Source organism: Paramormyrops kingsleyae, chromosome 20 (assembly GCF_048594095.1).
Source record: "Paramormyrops kingsleyae isolate MSU_618 chromosome 20, PKINGS_0.4, whole genome shotgun sequence".
NCBI classification, from domain to species: Eukaryota; Metazoa; Chordata; class Actinopteri; order Osteoglossiformes; family Mormyridae; genus Paramormyrops; species Paramormyrops kingsleyae.
The window spans coordinates 4,213,379-4,229,355 of record NC_132816.1 but is presented as its reverse complement, the minus strand read 5'-3'; the positions used below and the strand labels follow the sequence as shown (position 1 = coordinate 4,229,355).

At 42.8% G+C, this 15,977-nt stretch overlaps 1 protein-coding gene across 2 annotated transcripts in view; it reads right to left on the bottom strand.

Annotated features, from left to right (window-relative positions):
- The window catches only part of LOC111838096 (protein jagged-1b-like), a 30,051-nt gene extending 24,498 nt beyond the window's left edge, over window positions 1–5,553 (bottom strand). For both annotated transcript variants that reach the window (XM_023800702.2, XM_023800703.2), the window contains exons 1-2: window positions 5,177–5,553; window positions 4,476–4,778 (exon numbers count right to left, since the gene is read on the bottom strand). In XM_023800702.2, coding sequence (XP_023656470.1) covers window positions 4,476–4,778; window positions 5,177–5,248 — 375 coding nt within the window. In that variant the 5' untranslated portion in view covers window positions 5,249–5,553. The remainder of the gene's footprint in view (window positions 1–4,475; window positions 4,779–5,176) is intronic.
- Between the last annotated feature and the right edge of the window lie 10,424 nt (window positions 5,554–15,977).

Below are 15,977 nucleotides of genomic sequence, written 5' to 3'. Positions count from 1 at the left end.
ACTGTCATTCCACAATGTCCCCGACACCATAAGCAGCGTCTCTGCATCATTGTCCTGAATCATCCTCATCAGTCACCTGGACCTTCACTGCTGCTTGAGACTGTTGGCCTTCGCCACACACCTGTCTTGACCTCGCAGCCGGAACAGAATCCCTGAAAGGCGCTTAACTGCCAGAGTCTCACCACATGCTGCCCGTGCATCAAAGGAAGCCATCCTGTCTGTGTTTTTGTAGACGCCGTTCCCCCCAAGCACCCGACCTGTCAGCGGAGGAACACTTTCACAGGAATTTAAGAGGCTGGCAGCTCTGCAGGCAGAAGGAACGGCGCTATTGCCGAAGGGTTCTCCATCGACGCGGAGGGGGAGGACGGTGATTTGGAATTTCTGCTTGAGTGGAACCAAGCTTCAACATCCTCTTAACAAAGGACACTCTAGATAATAAGTCTTTATCTCTCCTAATCTATGCGCCGGGGTCACTACATTCAAGACAAGCTGAGATCTAATCCCCTGCTACCACAAAATGAGTAGAACTGATGTTTTACAGGGGAAAAAAATCCAAAAAACTCAGTTATTCCAACAAATCTTTTGTTAAATATTCTCTTTGGAAGGAATCTGCCGTAAGTCCTACTGTGGTTGGGAGATGCAAACCGGTATCGTAACCCACTTTACCTCTGTGATCCTTCCTATTGTTAAGTAAGGAGGAACAATGGTTCTGAGGCACACAAAAAAGAGAATATGGGTCATGTCACATGCACCGAGTGAATCGGGCCGGCACCGTGCAGGAAATAATGACCGCAATCCGAATACGTCATTTGCTGAGCTTGCCATTATGTGAAGTATCACCGATCTGTGCTGAGTTCGCCGTCACCTCCTACTGCCCGCGCCATACAACTATTATTCCCAGACAGGCTCCATTATGGCGCGTAATCCACACTCTAGTCAGCCGGATGCACCATTATGTTTGGTTCAATATTAGCTGGGACCGAATCTGTCTGGGCGGTTTTACACCATTAATGTTCTACAAACCCAGAATCGACAGCTTGCAGGCAAACTGGACAGGAACAGGATAAAGAGTCACAGGAAAAACGCGAAGCATCGTGAAATTTTGAGGCAAAGCCAGTTTGTCCAAAGCGGACCTGAAGCATTGAGAATTTTTCCATCCCCTTTCTGGTGACAGGAGGTGCTTCCCCACACTGATGTGTACCAGGCTGGGGAGCCCTAGGGTAGCTTTATTACACACGACCGTTAGCTGAGGTTGAGATGCTAAATTATCGAATACCTGGAGTCCAGTCAGGCACAGCACTCAGCCTCATGAATACCACACCTGAACAAGAGGCCTTTCAACTCCTTTTTCGGGTGGGAATGAAGCCTCTCTGGACTTTTATGGAACCAACATCACCACCCACCGAATTAGGCTGGAGCCTGTCCGCAACATCTAATCATTCTGTGAAGCACAGCACTTACAGCCATGAAACCAATTAATGTCGTTTGAGAATTATGAGCGTGACCAGTGCTGGCATTGCAGTAGCTGTGCTACTTTATCATATATCAAAATGCTTGGATAGATATTTGTTTACATTTTCCCAGTAAGCAGTGTCAGGTTCCCTTTGTAAGATGTTAATGCTTAATTGATTGATTATATTTACAAAACACTGTTAACATGTGTCTGTTTTGCAAAACATGTGTCCCCCATGTATACCTTTCTAAAATAACCAAACCCTACACATTTTCTCACATATTACAAAGACTTGGGGAATCCCTGAGCAAGTTAGGTCAGTCTATGACAAATATGTCAGGTCATACCAATAAATGCCCATTTTGTGACTTCTTGACATCAAAAACAAAACAAAACAAAAAACCCTGGAAATCTACAAATGAAAAGAAATATCCTTCCTTAACCCATGAAGTTCATGCAACTCAACCAATGTCAACCAGTGAGTCGGTCTGCACCACACAGTCCAAACAGACCACACTGCAGAATCACCAATGTCCCACCCATCCAGCCCCCTCCTCTACAACACACGCCTTGTGTAAGTGAGGAAATTGGAGAAAAACTGATTTCACAGTCTGGGGCAAAAAAATAATCTAAAATAAACAGGCATGTCTCGGAAGTGTTCACCTATCAGCCGGGTGGAGCTGACAATGGCTTGTTTGCACAAAGCCCAAATGAGACCCACGTTCGGGGGAGAAGCCCTGTTCTTCCCCCCTTTTCATCGATGTCACCACCTAATATCAATTCATTGGCTTTTATGAGAACCCCACCGTCCCTAGCAACCAGCACCCCCCACGTTTCCTAAACGACCTCCCCCTCACACACACACACACACACACACACACACACACACAGTCCGTCTTTTCTGGCTTTCATTCACTCTTTCTTTCAGAGAAAACAAGGCAAGGAGGTCTAGAAGTTGCCAAAACAAGGTTTCTTGGGCCGCCTTGCAGGTGCAGTGCGCTGAATGTGTGTCCAGTTCCTTCCCTGTGCGAGTCCGTTACTTAGCAACTCATTCAAACCTCAAGTCATTTCAACCTATTCACTTCCATGCACATCAGTCATGGGTGAAACCAAAAGTGAAATATCGTCAAGCCGAATAAATAAGTGCAAAAAATGTTATACTTCTTCTTCTTGGAAGCCCCCAATTTCTGATTTGTTGAGGTTTTTTTTTTGGTCTGGTACAATTTTCTCGCCTACCCACAGATTAAAATTGCTAGGAAGAAATGTGATGAAAAATGAAGTATGCAAGATGACAATGTCTAATTAAATCCTTTCATGGGAATATTGGTAGATCTGGAAGAAGCAAAGGGGAGGGGTATTTTATATGCAAGGACTGGTTACCAAGGAAACGGCCCATAACAATATGTTCTGATTACCAGGAATGCCTCTTTTCAACCCCTAATCCGCCAAGGCCAATAGTAAATTAATCCATTCTGAGCGTAATTGACTCATCAAACTCCAGCGTAAATAATTAAATAAATCAACATTTGTCACGTAGGAATCACAAACGATCACCGCATTTTTTGCATTTTATAAAGAGGTGCCTGACGGGGTGTGTGGAGATTCACACACTGTGAATGACGATGCTGCCCTTCGGGGAGGTTTTGGAAATTGATTCGCCAGCATACCAGCCACAAACCGGGGACACACGGATATGACTGTTGCGCAAACACCATACAAACAGTGAAAATTTGGATAACCCTCCAAATCATGTTCCGTATGACTAAACCGTGACTACAAACATCTCCCCTTTTCGCTGAACCTTTACAAGACAGTAACATTTCTATAAACTACTTTTATGCTGTTTGTCTGTTACACTCTTTTTACAGGAGGAAGTCCCTGTTTCTTCATTATCATGTTTACCCGGGGTATCAGTATTAGATAAAGAAAACAAACAAACAAACAATAACACGTTTCCTACTGTAGACGGCATTATCATATTGTTAGCTACCTTTCCTATTGTTCAACGCGTTATCTAAGGTATTTTGAACCGACAACGAAAGCAAACACTAACCAGCCCAACTTTCTTGGGTAGATGCAGCCCAGAAGTTCTACAAAAGCACAAAATGAATATAATAGATCGACAGTTATAAACGTCAAAGGAATCACAATTAAAATTTAGATTCTGCTTTCACTTTACAGAAAAACGCTTCTCCAGCTTTGTATAAACTAGTTTTGTTGAAATGAGATATTGGGTGGTGTTCCGACTTCGATTACCATTACTCCATATTATCATCGGACCGCACTGTAATTTGCATGCCTATTTAACATTCCGAAAATGTCTCCGAGCCCCGCAAATCGGACAAATTAGCGCACATTCCTCCCATCCCGCTAATCTGCACGTTACTCCGAAAACTCCGACACACCTACGTACACGCCGAAAGCAGAACAGACGATCCGAAACAGGTTATTTTGAATTCCAGTTCAATATTTACAGGAAATACTGCTTTGCCCCTCCCGCATTACTGATAATTTAAAGCAAGTCTATACAAAACAAGAGTGAACCTATAAAAGTGCTTAGTGAAAAAAGTAGCATAATAAAACATAAGATGCCAGCCTTCTCCGACCTTTCGGTCACTTGTCATATGCTCAGTATCGGACCTTAACCCCCTACCATTACCAGGATTCAATGCACGCTGTCTGACAAGGCGTTAATATCTGACTTCCCATTTGTGTCAACATCCCATACTGCTGATCAACGAGGGTCAACTCTTCAACAAAGTCAGTCGGTCAGAGATCACGTCGCTATTGCGGAAGGTTATCTTCACCTAGGTCCACGTGTGCTGGTTTTTAAAAAAACATCTAAAAAGCTACTGTACTAAAAAATAATCGCAAAAACTCTGAATACAGTAACTTTTTAGGTTTTAGTGAATCACTATGCACAAAAGTTCCTTTTATGCGACTAAATTTGTGCATTGGTATTTTTTATTGTGATCCATCCAAACTAAGCGATTTAAGACAAACAGCGGCGAAGTCCACTCACCGGCCAAGCAAAACTGAAAGGCAAAACAATCCGGGATTTTTCACTCTTGATGGTTTTCAAAGAAAAGGTATTCCCCCCGATGACAGGCGTAGATCCAGTGCCGAAGCTGCAGGGCCCCGCCGCAGAAACCCTGGACTGGTATTCCTTCAGGCAGACTTTGAAGTAAGTATCGCACTCATCCCTGGTGCATCGGCGGTCAGCCGCGCTCCGGGCGCCGGCACAGCACAGGTCATTCTGCAGCTCCCCGTTCACGTTCTGCATTGACAGGATCTGCAGCTCGAAGTGACCCGATGCAAGGGACACCTGTCAAAAAGAAAGGCAGGATTCCGTTGAACTGCACTTTATTTTACATCCAGGCATACAAGAAACATGGCAAAAAAAATCGGACATAAAGCAGGGATTTAAAACAGCAGAGAAAATATAATGGATCGGCCAATAAAGTTAAAAAAGCAGCAAAACGTGACAAGTAACTTCAAGTAAACTTCAGTTAAAAGTTAAACTAAAAATAAAGTCGCATGCAGCCCGATTCAAAGAGTTCAGCAAAACAATCATCTAATATGCCAGCAAAAAAGTCACTATCAGCCAACATACTTCCAAAAATTAAACTTTTTCGTGTATAAAGTAACACAGGAAACTCTGTTAACATGCATTAACATGCATAACTCGACCGCTTCACACAAAAATCACTTTTGTCTACGTACCTTGGTTCGCAAGCATAATAAAAAAACATGTAAGCAAAAGGCAGCAAGCACTGAGCTTGGTCTCAAAATCATGCCTCCTCTCTCGTGTTACTGCTCGCGTTGAAACTAAGAGTCTGGCCGACACTCGGCTCTAATATACTCCTCTGATTTAAACATGCACGAGTGGAGAGCACTGCTTTCAATAGAGCACAGGTTTCAAATGCAAAACAGCCGGCTTTCCTTTATTATTTTATCCGTCCACGGCTATTATTATTATTGTTCGTGCTCTTTTTCCCCTGACCAGTTTGCTATACAACAATACAGCAAGAGCTAAGAAAAGCACCGTCTGCGAGCGACGAACTGTCCCATCTATACAGCAAGTTCAGGGAGGGGGTGGGAGAAACGCATGCGTCTCGTTAATATTCATGAGCGGGGCAGGTCAGACGGCAGAAAGCCCCGCCCCCTGCCTGAGTCCCCGCTTGCAGTCTACGTAAGAGCTCGAGGTAAGAAAGGTTGCCCAAAAAGTGAAATAAATCCTTAACGGTGTTGTGAAATATTCACCAACATTCACCCAAAATCGCTTATCGCAAACTCAACTCAATCGCACGTATATTTTCACTAACTAAATAAAAAATGCATATATTTTAACGCAAAATTGGAAATGTCTTTCCAACCAGAACTTTAACTTTACTAAAACCTCATGAAAGTAATAATAAAATGATGCCGAATTTCCATTTGCATAAGTATAGGTACACTGTAATGCGTTTTTTTTTTCATATATCCTTATAATCTTGCTGTCCTTTGAGACATAGACACACAGTGAGAAGGTTTAACTGCGCAATTATTAAAGGAACGGGAGAGATCAAGTGATTCTTAAGGTCTTGGTTCACTATACGTGTTGGCCATTCATTGAATTAATTAATATTTTTGATGTGTTCTTTTAACAATTTTTTAGAGGAAAATCGTGAAATCACCGAATCCATCTAATCCAGCCCATTTAACCAATCCGCAGCTACACTGCACCATTATCTGCATATTTTATTTTTATTTACATAATATACTTATCAAGCTAGCTGTCTTGATTGTTTTGCACCCAAATTAAATTCCTTGTAGGTAAAAGTACTTGGCGATAAATCAACAATTGTGATTAAATCTGGCACATTTTAATTTGCACTTTTATTTACCATTACCAACAATGGCTAGGTCTCACGGCTGATAACATAGTAAACATAGAAATGAACACTTTTCTCAGCTATGTAATATAGCATCTGCATATCTGATCTGATTCTATATTATGTGTCCAATATTGCATGTAATCTCTTTCTATGCTACTTTTCATGAAGCTTCTGTAGATGGTGAACAAAGACTGCATACCCACTATACTATTAGACAGATAAATTGAAACCCATAATATTTAAGCAAATAAGTACATGTAACTTTCATCGCAATTCCAGTTTGCATGTCTTTTGCAGCAGTTTTTCATTATTTAAACTTTAAACAGCCCATGAATGAAACACTTCCTACTTGTTCAATATCCTCAAACATTGTAGTGGAACTTTAACACTTGTCAGTGTCATTTACTGTTCTATAAGGTGCTTGCAACTTACTGGGAAATCTGGCCAATATCATGGATCATGCTCAGATCGCTGTGCATTGGTGCATAGATAAATAATAGTTTTACATGAATAATTTTATAAATAAATTCTTAGACGATTTTCTCACTTTTCACAGCTGCCGGAGTCCCCTTCAAAGAAACAGAGGCCTGTAAGCTTATTTTCGAGATCTTTGTGTCATTATCTTATTGGGTCGCCTCAGGTACAGCTTACCGCTGTTGTCAGGGCTGCAAAGAAACGGCAGCCTCCTCCTCGGCCTAAACCCACAGCTGTTTAGCGGCCAGCGTTAAATCAATTCGAGAAGTGCGATTGAAAAGCGACAGAATGGTGCTGAGCTTGATCCATCTATGGGCGGCGGGGCTCTTTCGAGGGTCAAGCCTCACCCCTAATGTGAGTCTGAAAAGAAGCTCCTTCTAAAACAGAAACTCCGCAGAACAAAGAGAGTGGTCTTTATTCTCAAATTAGAGCAGCTGTGCAGCTTGCAAAGGAACCCCGTGAATGGGAACCAAATAAAGAAGGGTCCGTGGGTGTCTGAACGTGTTGTCGCAATAATTGCTCGACATTCGGTTTTAATTACAGAAGGAGGTTTAACAAAGCTAAAATGGGTCCTGAGTTTGAAGGGATTAAGGACATGAAATAACACCATAGACCTCTGGCCATGTTTCTGCTAATGGAGCGTTTTGGGACTCTGCTCCTGTCGGTCACCCTGATAGCAGAGCTCCTCAAAGAAACTCAAGATGTTAACTTGTATTTTGTTCTGCGTTCAGCCACAAAAAACACATAGAATACACACTGAATAATTAATTAGACTCCATTAATATTTAATTAGTACATTCATTGAATGCATTTAAGCAAATGAAAGCGAATCATTCGGAGCATTTAGAGCCGGGGGCTGTGAATCATCACCGTGAGTCAGAATAAACTTAAAATTCAAATGTAGTTTAATCACCCTGCTTACCCCTTTTTATGAGAATGTAGGTGTGTTTAAGGTAAAGAAAATAACCTACAGTATGTTCCAGGTTCATCCAAATCCCCAGTGTTTGGCACGATTTACATAACACTCCATGTTTGCCGTATCCAGATTATGGCACATTTGACTCAGATATCATTATTCACATTGTTTTACATTTTTGGGGAATTCTAGGGAGCATCTGTTCAGAGCCGCTGAGGAGAGGATACATTTTGTATTAAATAGAGATACTGAGTATATGAATTAAGCCTTCAGCTGCAAGCACTTCTGATAAAATGTCATTTGCCCTTTGCCACAAATTAAAAACTGCACAGTAACTAGTATATAATTGGGGTTCCGGTACTTTTTGTTTACTATGGGGTATACTTGCCCTATTGGTAAGTGTAGAGCCCTCTTTTGAACTGGGGAATGCATCAATTTTTTTTAGCAACTGATCCTGAAATTTTAACTGCATATTCCTGCGTTGTATCATTGGGAGACAAAAGTTATTGTAAATGTCTCATTCAAAAAGCCAGTGACTCCTGTCTTACTCAGCTTCTTTACCCCTCTGTCACTCTGAAGGGTGTTTTTTTCTTCTAAGTCACCATTGTTTGGTCATCTTTATACCCCTGCTCATCCTTTTCATTCATCCACCCCCTTTTTTTTCCTCTGGTCTCTTCTGCCGGATTTGATTGTTAAAACAAGTAAAATTTTTGTAATGCACCAAATAATTTTACGTAAAAAATTAATGTTGATGTGCAGTTTAATTCTTATTTCGTGTATCTGGTTTTATTTTTCTCAATTCCTTCCCCTTTCCTTGCCATCTAGAATTACCCAAAATTTCCATATAGCACCTATTACTATTGCAACCAAGATCAATTGAGAAACTCCAGTGGAAAAGCTTCACTTGAAGCAAAAAGGAAAAAAAAAAGTCTTCACGTGTGTCACATCAAACCAAATCGGTCTGTATTCACGTTGTCTAACCAACAGGGCAAGTGTGGCATCGCGGTAGGTAATACACAAAAGCTAATCAGCGCCATCTGATGCTGCGGTTTTACAGTGAAGGTTTCCTTTAAGCCTTTCGGAATGCATCACCGCAACAAGCAGTGTCAGTGTCGCGAAGCGGTAAGGGGTCCGCTGCCGCGCGTCCGATGTCGCGTGTTTGTCGCGCCATCTGACTGCTAACGCCGCGCAGGCACCTCGGGAGCGCGGCTTCCCGAACCGCTCATGGCGAAAATTTGCCGCTTGTTACAGGTGACCGACCCCCGCTGAAGAATTAAGGGAACTTCTAACACACTGTTGTTGCTGATTTTAACTTTTTATTAATTAATAATAATAATAATAATAATAATAATAATAGTAAGGGAACTGACTATTTATGCTACCTAACAGCATTATTTTTTCATTTTTATTTGTTATGAATTACTCAAGCATTTTAGTTTGCTGAGTGTGTATAAAAAACAGTATAGAGGGGACTGACGCTTAATATTCTTTTAAATCGGAATAAAAGGCACATTTATTAAAGACCTTCACACAGTAGTAGCAGTATTATAGGCCCAAAATGCTTTGTGGTATTTTTAATGATTCTGTTATTGAGTTTTAGCTTGATCAATGTTTAAAGAATATTAAGGCCTATTTACATGAAAAAACCCACCGAATCCCCACGAATTATGTTGGAATTTATGGAATTTGGGGGTTAAAGGTTAAACCTGGATTTAAAAAGTTAATCTAGGATAAAATTTGAATGCATTTCTGCCTTACTAAATAGATCATTTACTTCTCATTGGGATAATTAGCTTCTCTAAATGACCTCCCATAGCGTGGCATGTGCACGTGCTGCCCGCAGAAATCGCATTTCCTGTTTATCGCAGTGAATATCAGACGGTGTGCTTAGCAGCCTTTGTAGGCCCCATCTCCTCTTCAGTCACAGAGGCGATCTCGCATTTCACGCGCCATTCACGTGTCCGCTCTCTGTGTAATAAGGGTTAATTAGGGTTACGTACCCAACCCTGCGAGACTGACAGCTTATTTGCCCAATAGCTTGCAAAATTATTCACTTAACTTTCGGAGGGAAAGCCCAGCCGTTGTGAGCGTAGCAGACCCAGATGAGACTGGGGGGGGCGGTCTGTCGTGGGGGTTGCACCTCTGACCCATTCAGACCCTGCATGACTCCCCTTGTCTCAGTCATGGGGCTGAACATGAGCTGCCAACCCAGGTAACGGTCTTCTGCTGGTGCAGAGGAGACACCTAAAGTAAACACAGAATAAAAGCACCTGACTTATAGGGACACTTCATTATGTACACGGGAAGTGAGGTCTTGGAGTCGTCCTCCTTACCACATTTTGTTTTCTCTTCCCATTTGAGCATTTTTTCTACAAAGGTGAAAGGAAAAGCTGTATTTCTGTGCTTCTGATTTAACGTTATACCGAAATAGTAACAGTGACATGCTCCTCCCTTTCTAGGGTGAAGTGAGCCAGCACCCCCCGCCCCATGTGAGTGCCCCAGCCAATCGCCATGAGCGGTACGTCAGAGGTGGCCAGGGCTCTGGGCCAGTCGCTACACAAATGCGTGTCGTCAGCTGATGGGGAACAAGCCTCTTCTGTTCTACACTGCCATCAGACCGTGCGTCCGACGGAGGTGGAGAGCTGGTGTACTAGGCCAAGATGCAGAAAAAAAATGCGAAATCGCATTTATTGTTTGTTTGAGGATACTGGGAAGCGGATTGTGAGATGTAACATAAGCTCCTCTGCGCTGTCTGTCCCACTGCATTGCTTGGCAATATGAAGATCAGATGTTTTCTGTACCGTTCCCTCCCAGAACATTTGTGCCTCTTATGATCACAAAGTTGAAGGATTCTTCTGCGATATATTCACTAGTGGCCAAAATTGTGAAAACACTTCTAATTTTTAGAGACTGCAGAACTTTATTGAACTGTTACTGCAGTTACTTACTTAATCGTCCAACATATGATACTTGCAAACATTCTTTGATTGTTTATAAACATTACTGCCAATATTCATGTAGTCAATTTTAAATTGTAATGCCAAAAATGCTAGGTGTTTCCACAATTTTGGCCGCTAGTATATACATACAGATCGATGTAGAGCAGGAGCAAACAGAAGCCAGTCCATTTTGCTGTCCTCCTTCTCTGGAAGCTACCATGGAATTCCCCAGAATTCCCATTATATCCTAATAAAGTAACCAATGACAAAAGACGGTCCTATGTTCCAGCCACTGCCAAGTATCCCTGCATTAACTTTGCTTAGTGAGGAACTGTGATGCCATATAAGAGCCGATGCTCGTTGCATTACTGCGTTCTTTCCAAGTTCGTATTGCCAAGGTGCCTAATCACCTGTTGTCACTGAAAATTATACCGAAGCCACTTAATACAAGGTTAATCCAGAGCTGCTTTGAACAGCGTAAGAGCTTTCCTTCAACCCCACTTCCTACTCTTTAATGACCCTAATAATTGCCTTGGCAACAACATAAGAGGGAAAAACCTCCAAGGAACAGAAAAAAAACAACAAAAAAAAACCCAGGGAACGGATGACAGCTCCCCAAGATTCTGGATTGCTGTCGGTCAAGCGTGCTGAGCGCCATACCCAGAACCTGAACGTGCTCCTCTTGGCTGAATTGTGCCTAATGTCATGCACAGGGGAGGGTGTTATTGTGCCTTGCACTGAGATTGAGGCACATTTCGGAGGAGGCGTCATGGTCCAGAGAAGGCTGGAGCAAAGTGGTCAGGGTGGGAGTCAAGTCTAGGGAGGTGGGGGCAAAGTGCAATAACGTTGTGATGTGATTATGGTAATGATCAACAAGTTGCTGGTGGGTGGTGTTTGTGGGCTGTAATTAACTTGCACAAATAGGTCAGTGGCTCACCTTCTCGCTCCCTCTCTCCCTTTCCCAGAATGCATCAGACGGCCCTGGGATTCATGACCCAGCACTGTCCTTTCTCCCACAAGGACCTAGTGGACCTCCTCTGCATGACTAACTAAAGTCATGCCGCGAACAAAGAGCCAATGGCCGAGGGAGAGATGGATATCTTTTGTTGTCTGACATTCAATACCATATACCAATCCAATTACTTAAGCTGTTGCTATCGCTTTTGTTACCGCGTGCCATTCAGGCGAGCCTAAGTACGGGATCATTCCCTTTCACAAAAATGTAGTGGAACAGATTGTGGTCTCAACGAGAGGGGATCCCGCCTCTCTGAGGGTGTACATACACCCAGCGAGCATACCTAGGCTGCGAACTTGAGACTTTTTTCCAAAGGTTGATCAAAGCTGAAGCTCAGGGCGCTGGCCTGCGTGATTCCGCGGCTTAGAATAAACCTCTTTCCCCGCGCGTTGTCATGGCCGCTACCTGTCTCTGCTGGCCGAATTCTACTGGGGAGGTTTCAGAACAATGCGGAAGGGTTATAGCTCCCCTCAGTTGGTACAGTGTGTGTGGTATCGCTTGGATCCTAGATCTGGATAGCCTTGAGTCGAAAGGACAAGAGAAATAAGCACGCAAAGCGAAGACCCTGGAACAAAGGGATTGGCTGTTTGTCCGTTTGCCTTTGGAGTGACTACTGAGACAAGACTTATGAAAAGAAAATAACTTACGGAAAAAAAAAATGAAGCTTTATTTTATTCATCCAAGTTTCACAAATTTGCTGCCCGCAATCACGAATCTCCATTAGGTCGTCATGACTGAAAGCAATGTTAATAATGGAAGTCGTTCCCTTTTACTAACTAAAAAATTGTAATACAACAACGCCAAATGATTTTTAAAATAAAGGAAATCAAGTTGTTTTACAATTTTTATAATACCTTGTAGTATAAATGTTTTTTTCTGCTTTTATTTGGCAGGCTGGATGCAAACCACAGCCAGATCATCACATACTTCAAAAGCAAAACCTCTGGCATCGACGGGAGACAAAGCAGAGAATTCCTGTATTTTTTTATAGAGGGGGATTTACAGACCCCAAATGCTGAAGCCCCTTTGGAAGCCATGAGGCATCGAAAACAATGCGCTAATAATGGGAGAACTCGATATTCCGGGACCAGGAGGACAATCCCAATACACAGAGAGACAGTAAAACGTGGTCCAACAAGGAGCGAGAATTGTGAGCCATTGTTAATGTGGCTTTGGACCACGGTTACTGTGAAGTTATGAAACAGAATATCTGACCACTAAAATTAAATGTCATTAGACATTGTGTCTTAGGAACACATAAAGAACTTAAACCTGTAAGTCAAAAGTTCAACCAAGATCAATTAAGGCAATTATGAAGTATAAAAGCAAGAAAAAAAATAAACAATTCACTTTATATGGATGTTTTGGATCTGCATCAGCACTGGGGAACCATTATTTATTTTCTCATTTTGCAATGTGTCCCCTGCTTTTATGAAGGGGAAAACTTCACTTTTGGAACGGAGAAACTCTATATTCTGGTGAGAATCAGCCAGGCTGGGCAGGATGCAGGCGTTTTCTAAGCATTTCTCTTTTTTTTACGAGCTCACAGCTGTGAAGGAAATATGAAAGGAGCAAAGCACTTATTGCAGTGTGTGAAGACCAAACACGGTCGAGAGGTTATGTAGCGGCAATAAATCAGAACGTAGCTGGGAACTCAAAATGTTGCCGTAGCCTAGCTAGCAATGAAGAAGATGTTAGCGGTTAACACTAATGAGAGATGTTAGAATTACAGTGATGGAGAATGACATAGATTAGCTTTTTCTAGAATGATTTGAAATGGGTGGGGTTCTCCAGGCTGGGTGGGGCTCACTTGTGTCACTGCACCTACCTCATCTTTTACTTGCTCAACTGAAGTCATTGCTTGGACAGCATGGGACCTCCAGGTGTATCTGTATGGCCAGAGGGGAACTCAAAAACCAAGAAGTATTGGAGCCATGGCTGACTTACTGCATTACTGAGTTCCCCACCCTTATTTAAAACGTTGCACATGTCACAGAATATCCTTCAATGTTGCATAACTAGCTTTGGTTTCCGTGAGCCTTTTCCAGCCAACTGCGGGTGGAAGGCAAGGGACAGCAGTCCACGGCAGAGCAGAATGGCAGGCAGTTCAGGGTCTCCAGTGAACCTGATCGCAAGCGTCTAAACTCTGGGGGGAAGCTTGCATAAGCATGGAGAACTAGCAAACTACTAGAGCACACCAAGCCGATTTTCAACAGTCAAAAGCTGTTGAGCTGTCAGTGAGAGCTGGCAACTGCTTGTCGGGCCGGTCCGTGCCGCATGGTCGGACATGGTTGGTTCCCGCCGGCACTGCTTAGCCCAATTCAGCGTGTTGAATCAGTGTTGAAGCTACTTAGTGAAACTCAGTTTTCTGTGTTGGGCTGTATGTCAACCTCCATCTCTAGTCGTGCTGGAGTGTCCCAGCACATATTTTCATAACTGATGCGAGGGGACTGGAGCGATTGTTCGTCACCCTTGATTGACCAGTGTTGGGTGGGTGTGTACCCAGCTTTAGGCACACTTAGTCATACTGGTCTTTCTGGAGCCACCATGACATACAGGACTATAAAATCTCAGGCTCATGTTATTTATTTTGCATGATTTCTGGTTCTAAACTCTTTGCATGCATACATAGTTAGCTAAAGTTGGAGTCTCGTACTCCTATTAAAGTCTAAAACTAGTGGGTATTTTTTTCCGAACAGGTCCTCCTTGAAAAACTAGGCTGCTTCCTGCCTTCATTAATTCAGTAGTAATTACTTTTGGAAGCGTTTTTAATGAGTTCAGGTGTTTATGGGTTGATTGGGCCTAGAGGAAAACTACTATGAAGGTACCGTTTTTTGTCTACTACTGTTAGGAAGCCAGCAGAGAGATTTGCGTAAATAGCCTTCGAATGTAGCCTCGCTTGTTGGCATCTTCCTCCGGTCAGGATGAGAACTGAGCTGTGTAATAATCTGCCTCGTCTCACTCGAGGCTGCGTTACGAGGGGTCCCGCTCCCCACATTTCCACTGGCTTGGCTGCTGTCTCGGCTGTAATAACATGAGATGCTATCTCGCGTAGCCCCGAAGAGATTACGCTCACGTGAATGCCAGAGGGCCACGTCACGTGTGTGAAGTTACTCTGCCTGTGTTTGAGGTATAAGCTGTATTTCAAGAGAGAAATTGGAAAACGTTTTTAAAATTTTACCCTGTTTGTGACTTTGTGACTGATCCTAGACGTAATTGTCTTTATTTGTTCTAGAACAGGCCAGAAATCCTTTATAAAAACTTTACAACTTTGCATGAATTATCCAATAAAAAGCCCAGTTTGGCTGAAAGAAATGTTAAATACCTAGTATTTAATGAAAATGGAAACCATAGTTGTATGTGGGAGATTCCAGATCATTTATATAATCGACAGGAACTCTGGAAAAATATACTTCCTACAGGAGGTACAGGAAGAGGCTCGGGGGACACTGGAAAGTGGCATCATCTTGACAAGAAGCTGCGATCATACATGATAGGAAAGCACCAAGCGTTGATCTTGGGGGGGACAGCAGACCGACAAGTTCATCGCTGCAAGACTGCAAGTCCTTCTTGGGCATCTCCTACAAGGACTGGTGAAGCATTCGGACACAACGCCATTCTCAGCAACAGCTCTTGTCACAGTCTACTTGATTCTGACCTTTCCAGACCTTTCTGAGCTCATAAGTTCATGAACCACATTTTAGATTTTATGCTTCATCTCTTGTTTATAACGCTTGTCTTTTCTTTGTGTTTAACAGATCGGGGCAAACGTTACAAGTTTTTAAAGTAAAGTCAGAGAGGGGAAACAAACGGTGGTTTCCCTCGGGGGTGGATCGTCGCCCCGATGAATATGCACTTTATCAAGATAAGAGCTGTTTCTGTATGACTGAAGTATCTGTGACAAATTGCATTAATAAAGCTTTGCAGGAAACCAGCATCACCACTCACGTCCAAGTCCTTATTTACTCAGGCCGTGAAAAGGCGACATTGTAGCGAGGCGATAGAAAAGCGGGGGGGAGGATGTAAGAAGAAAGGGCAGAGCTATGTGCATGTTTTTAGAATTTTGAATGACTTTAGCAGCTAGGCGTATCAGTAAGTGTCGGACAAATTAGAGGAGGTCTGTGACGGTGACCGGTGATGCAATGCAGAGCAGACGTTAGAAGTGCGAGTCGTAAAATAACACAGTAAAATAATATTGTCAGTAACACGGCCAAGAGAAAGCTAAGGCCATTCCCATGGAGGCGAGATCAGAGCGGCCCGCGGAGTCATGTCGCCGGGCGCGTATCTTATAAACGTCACGCTC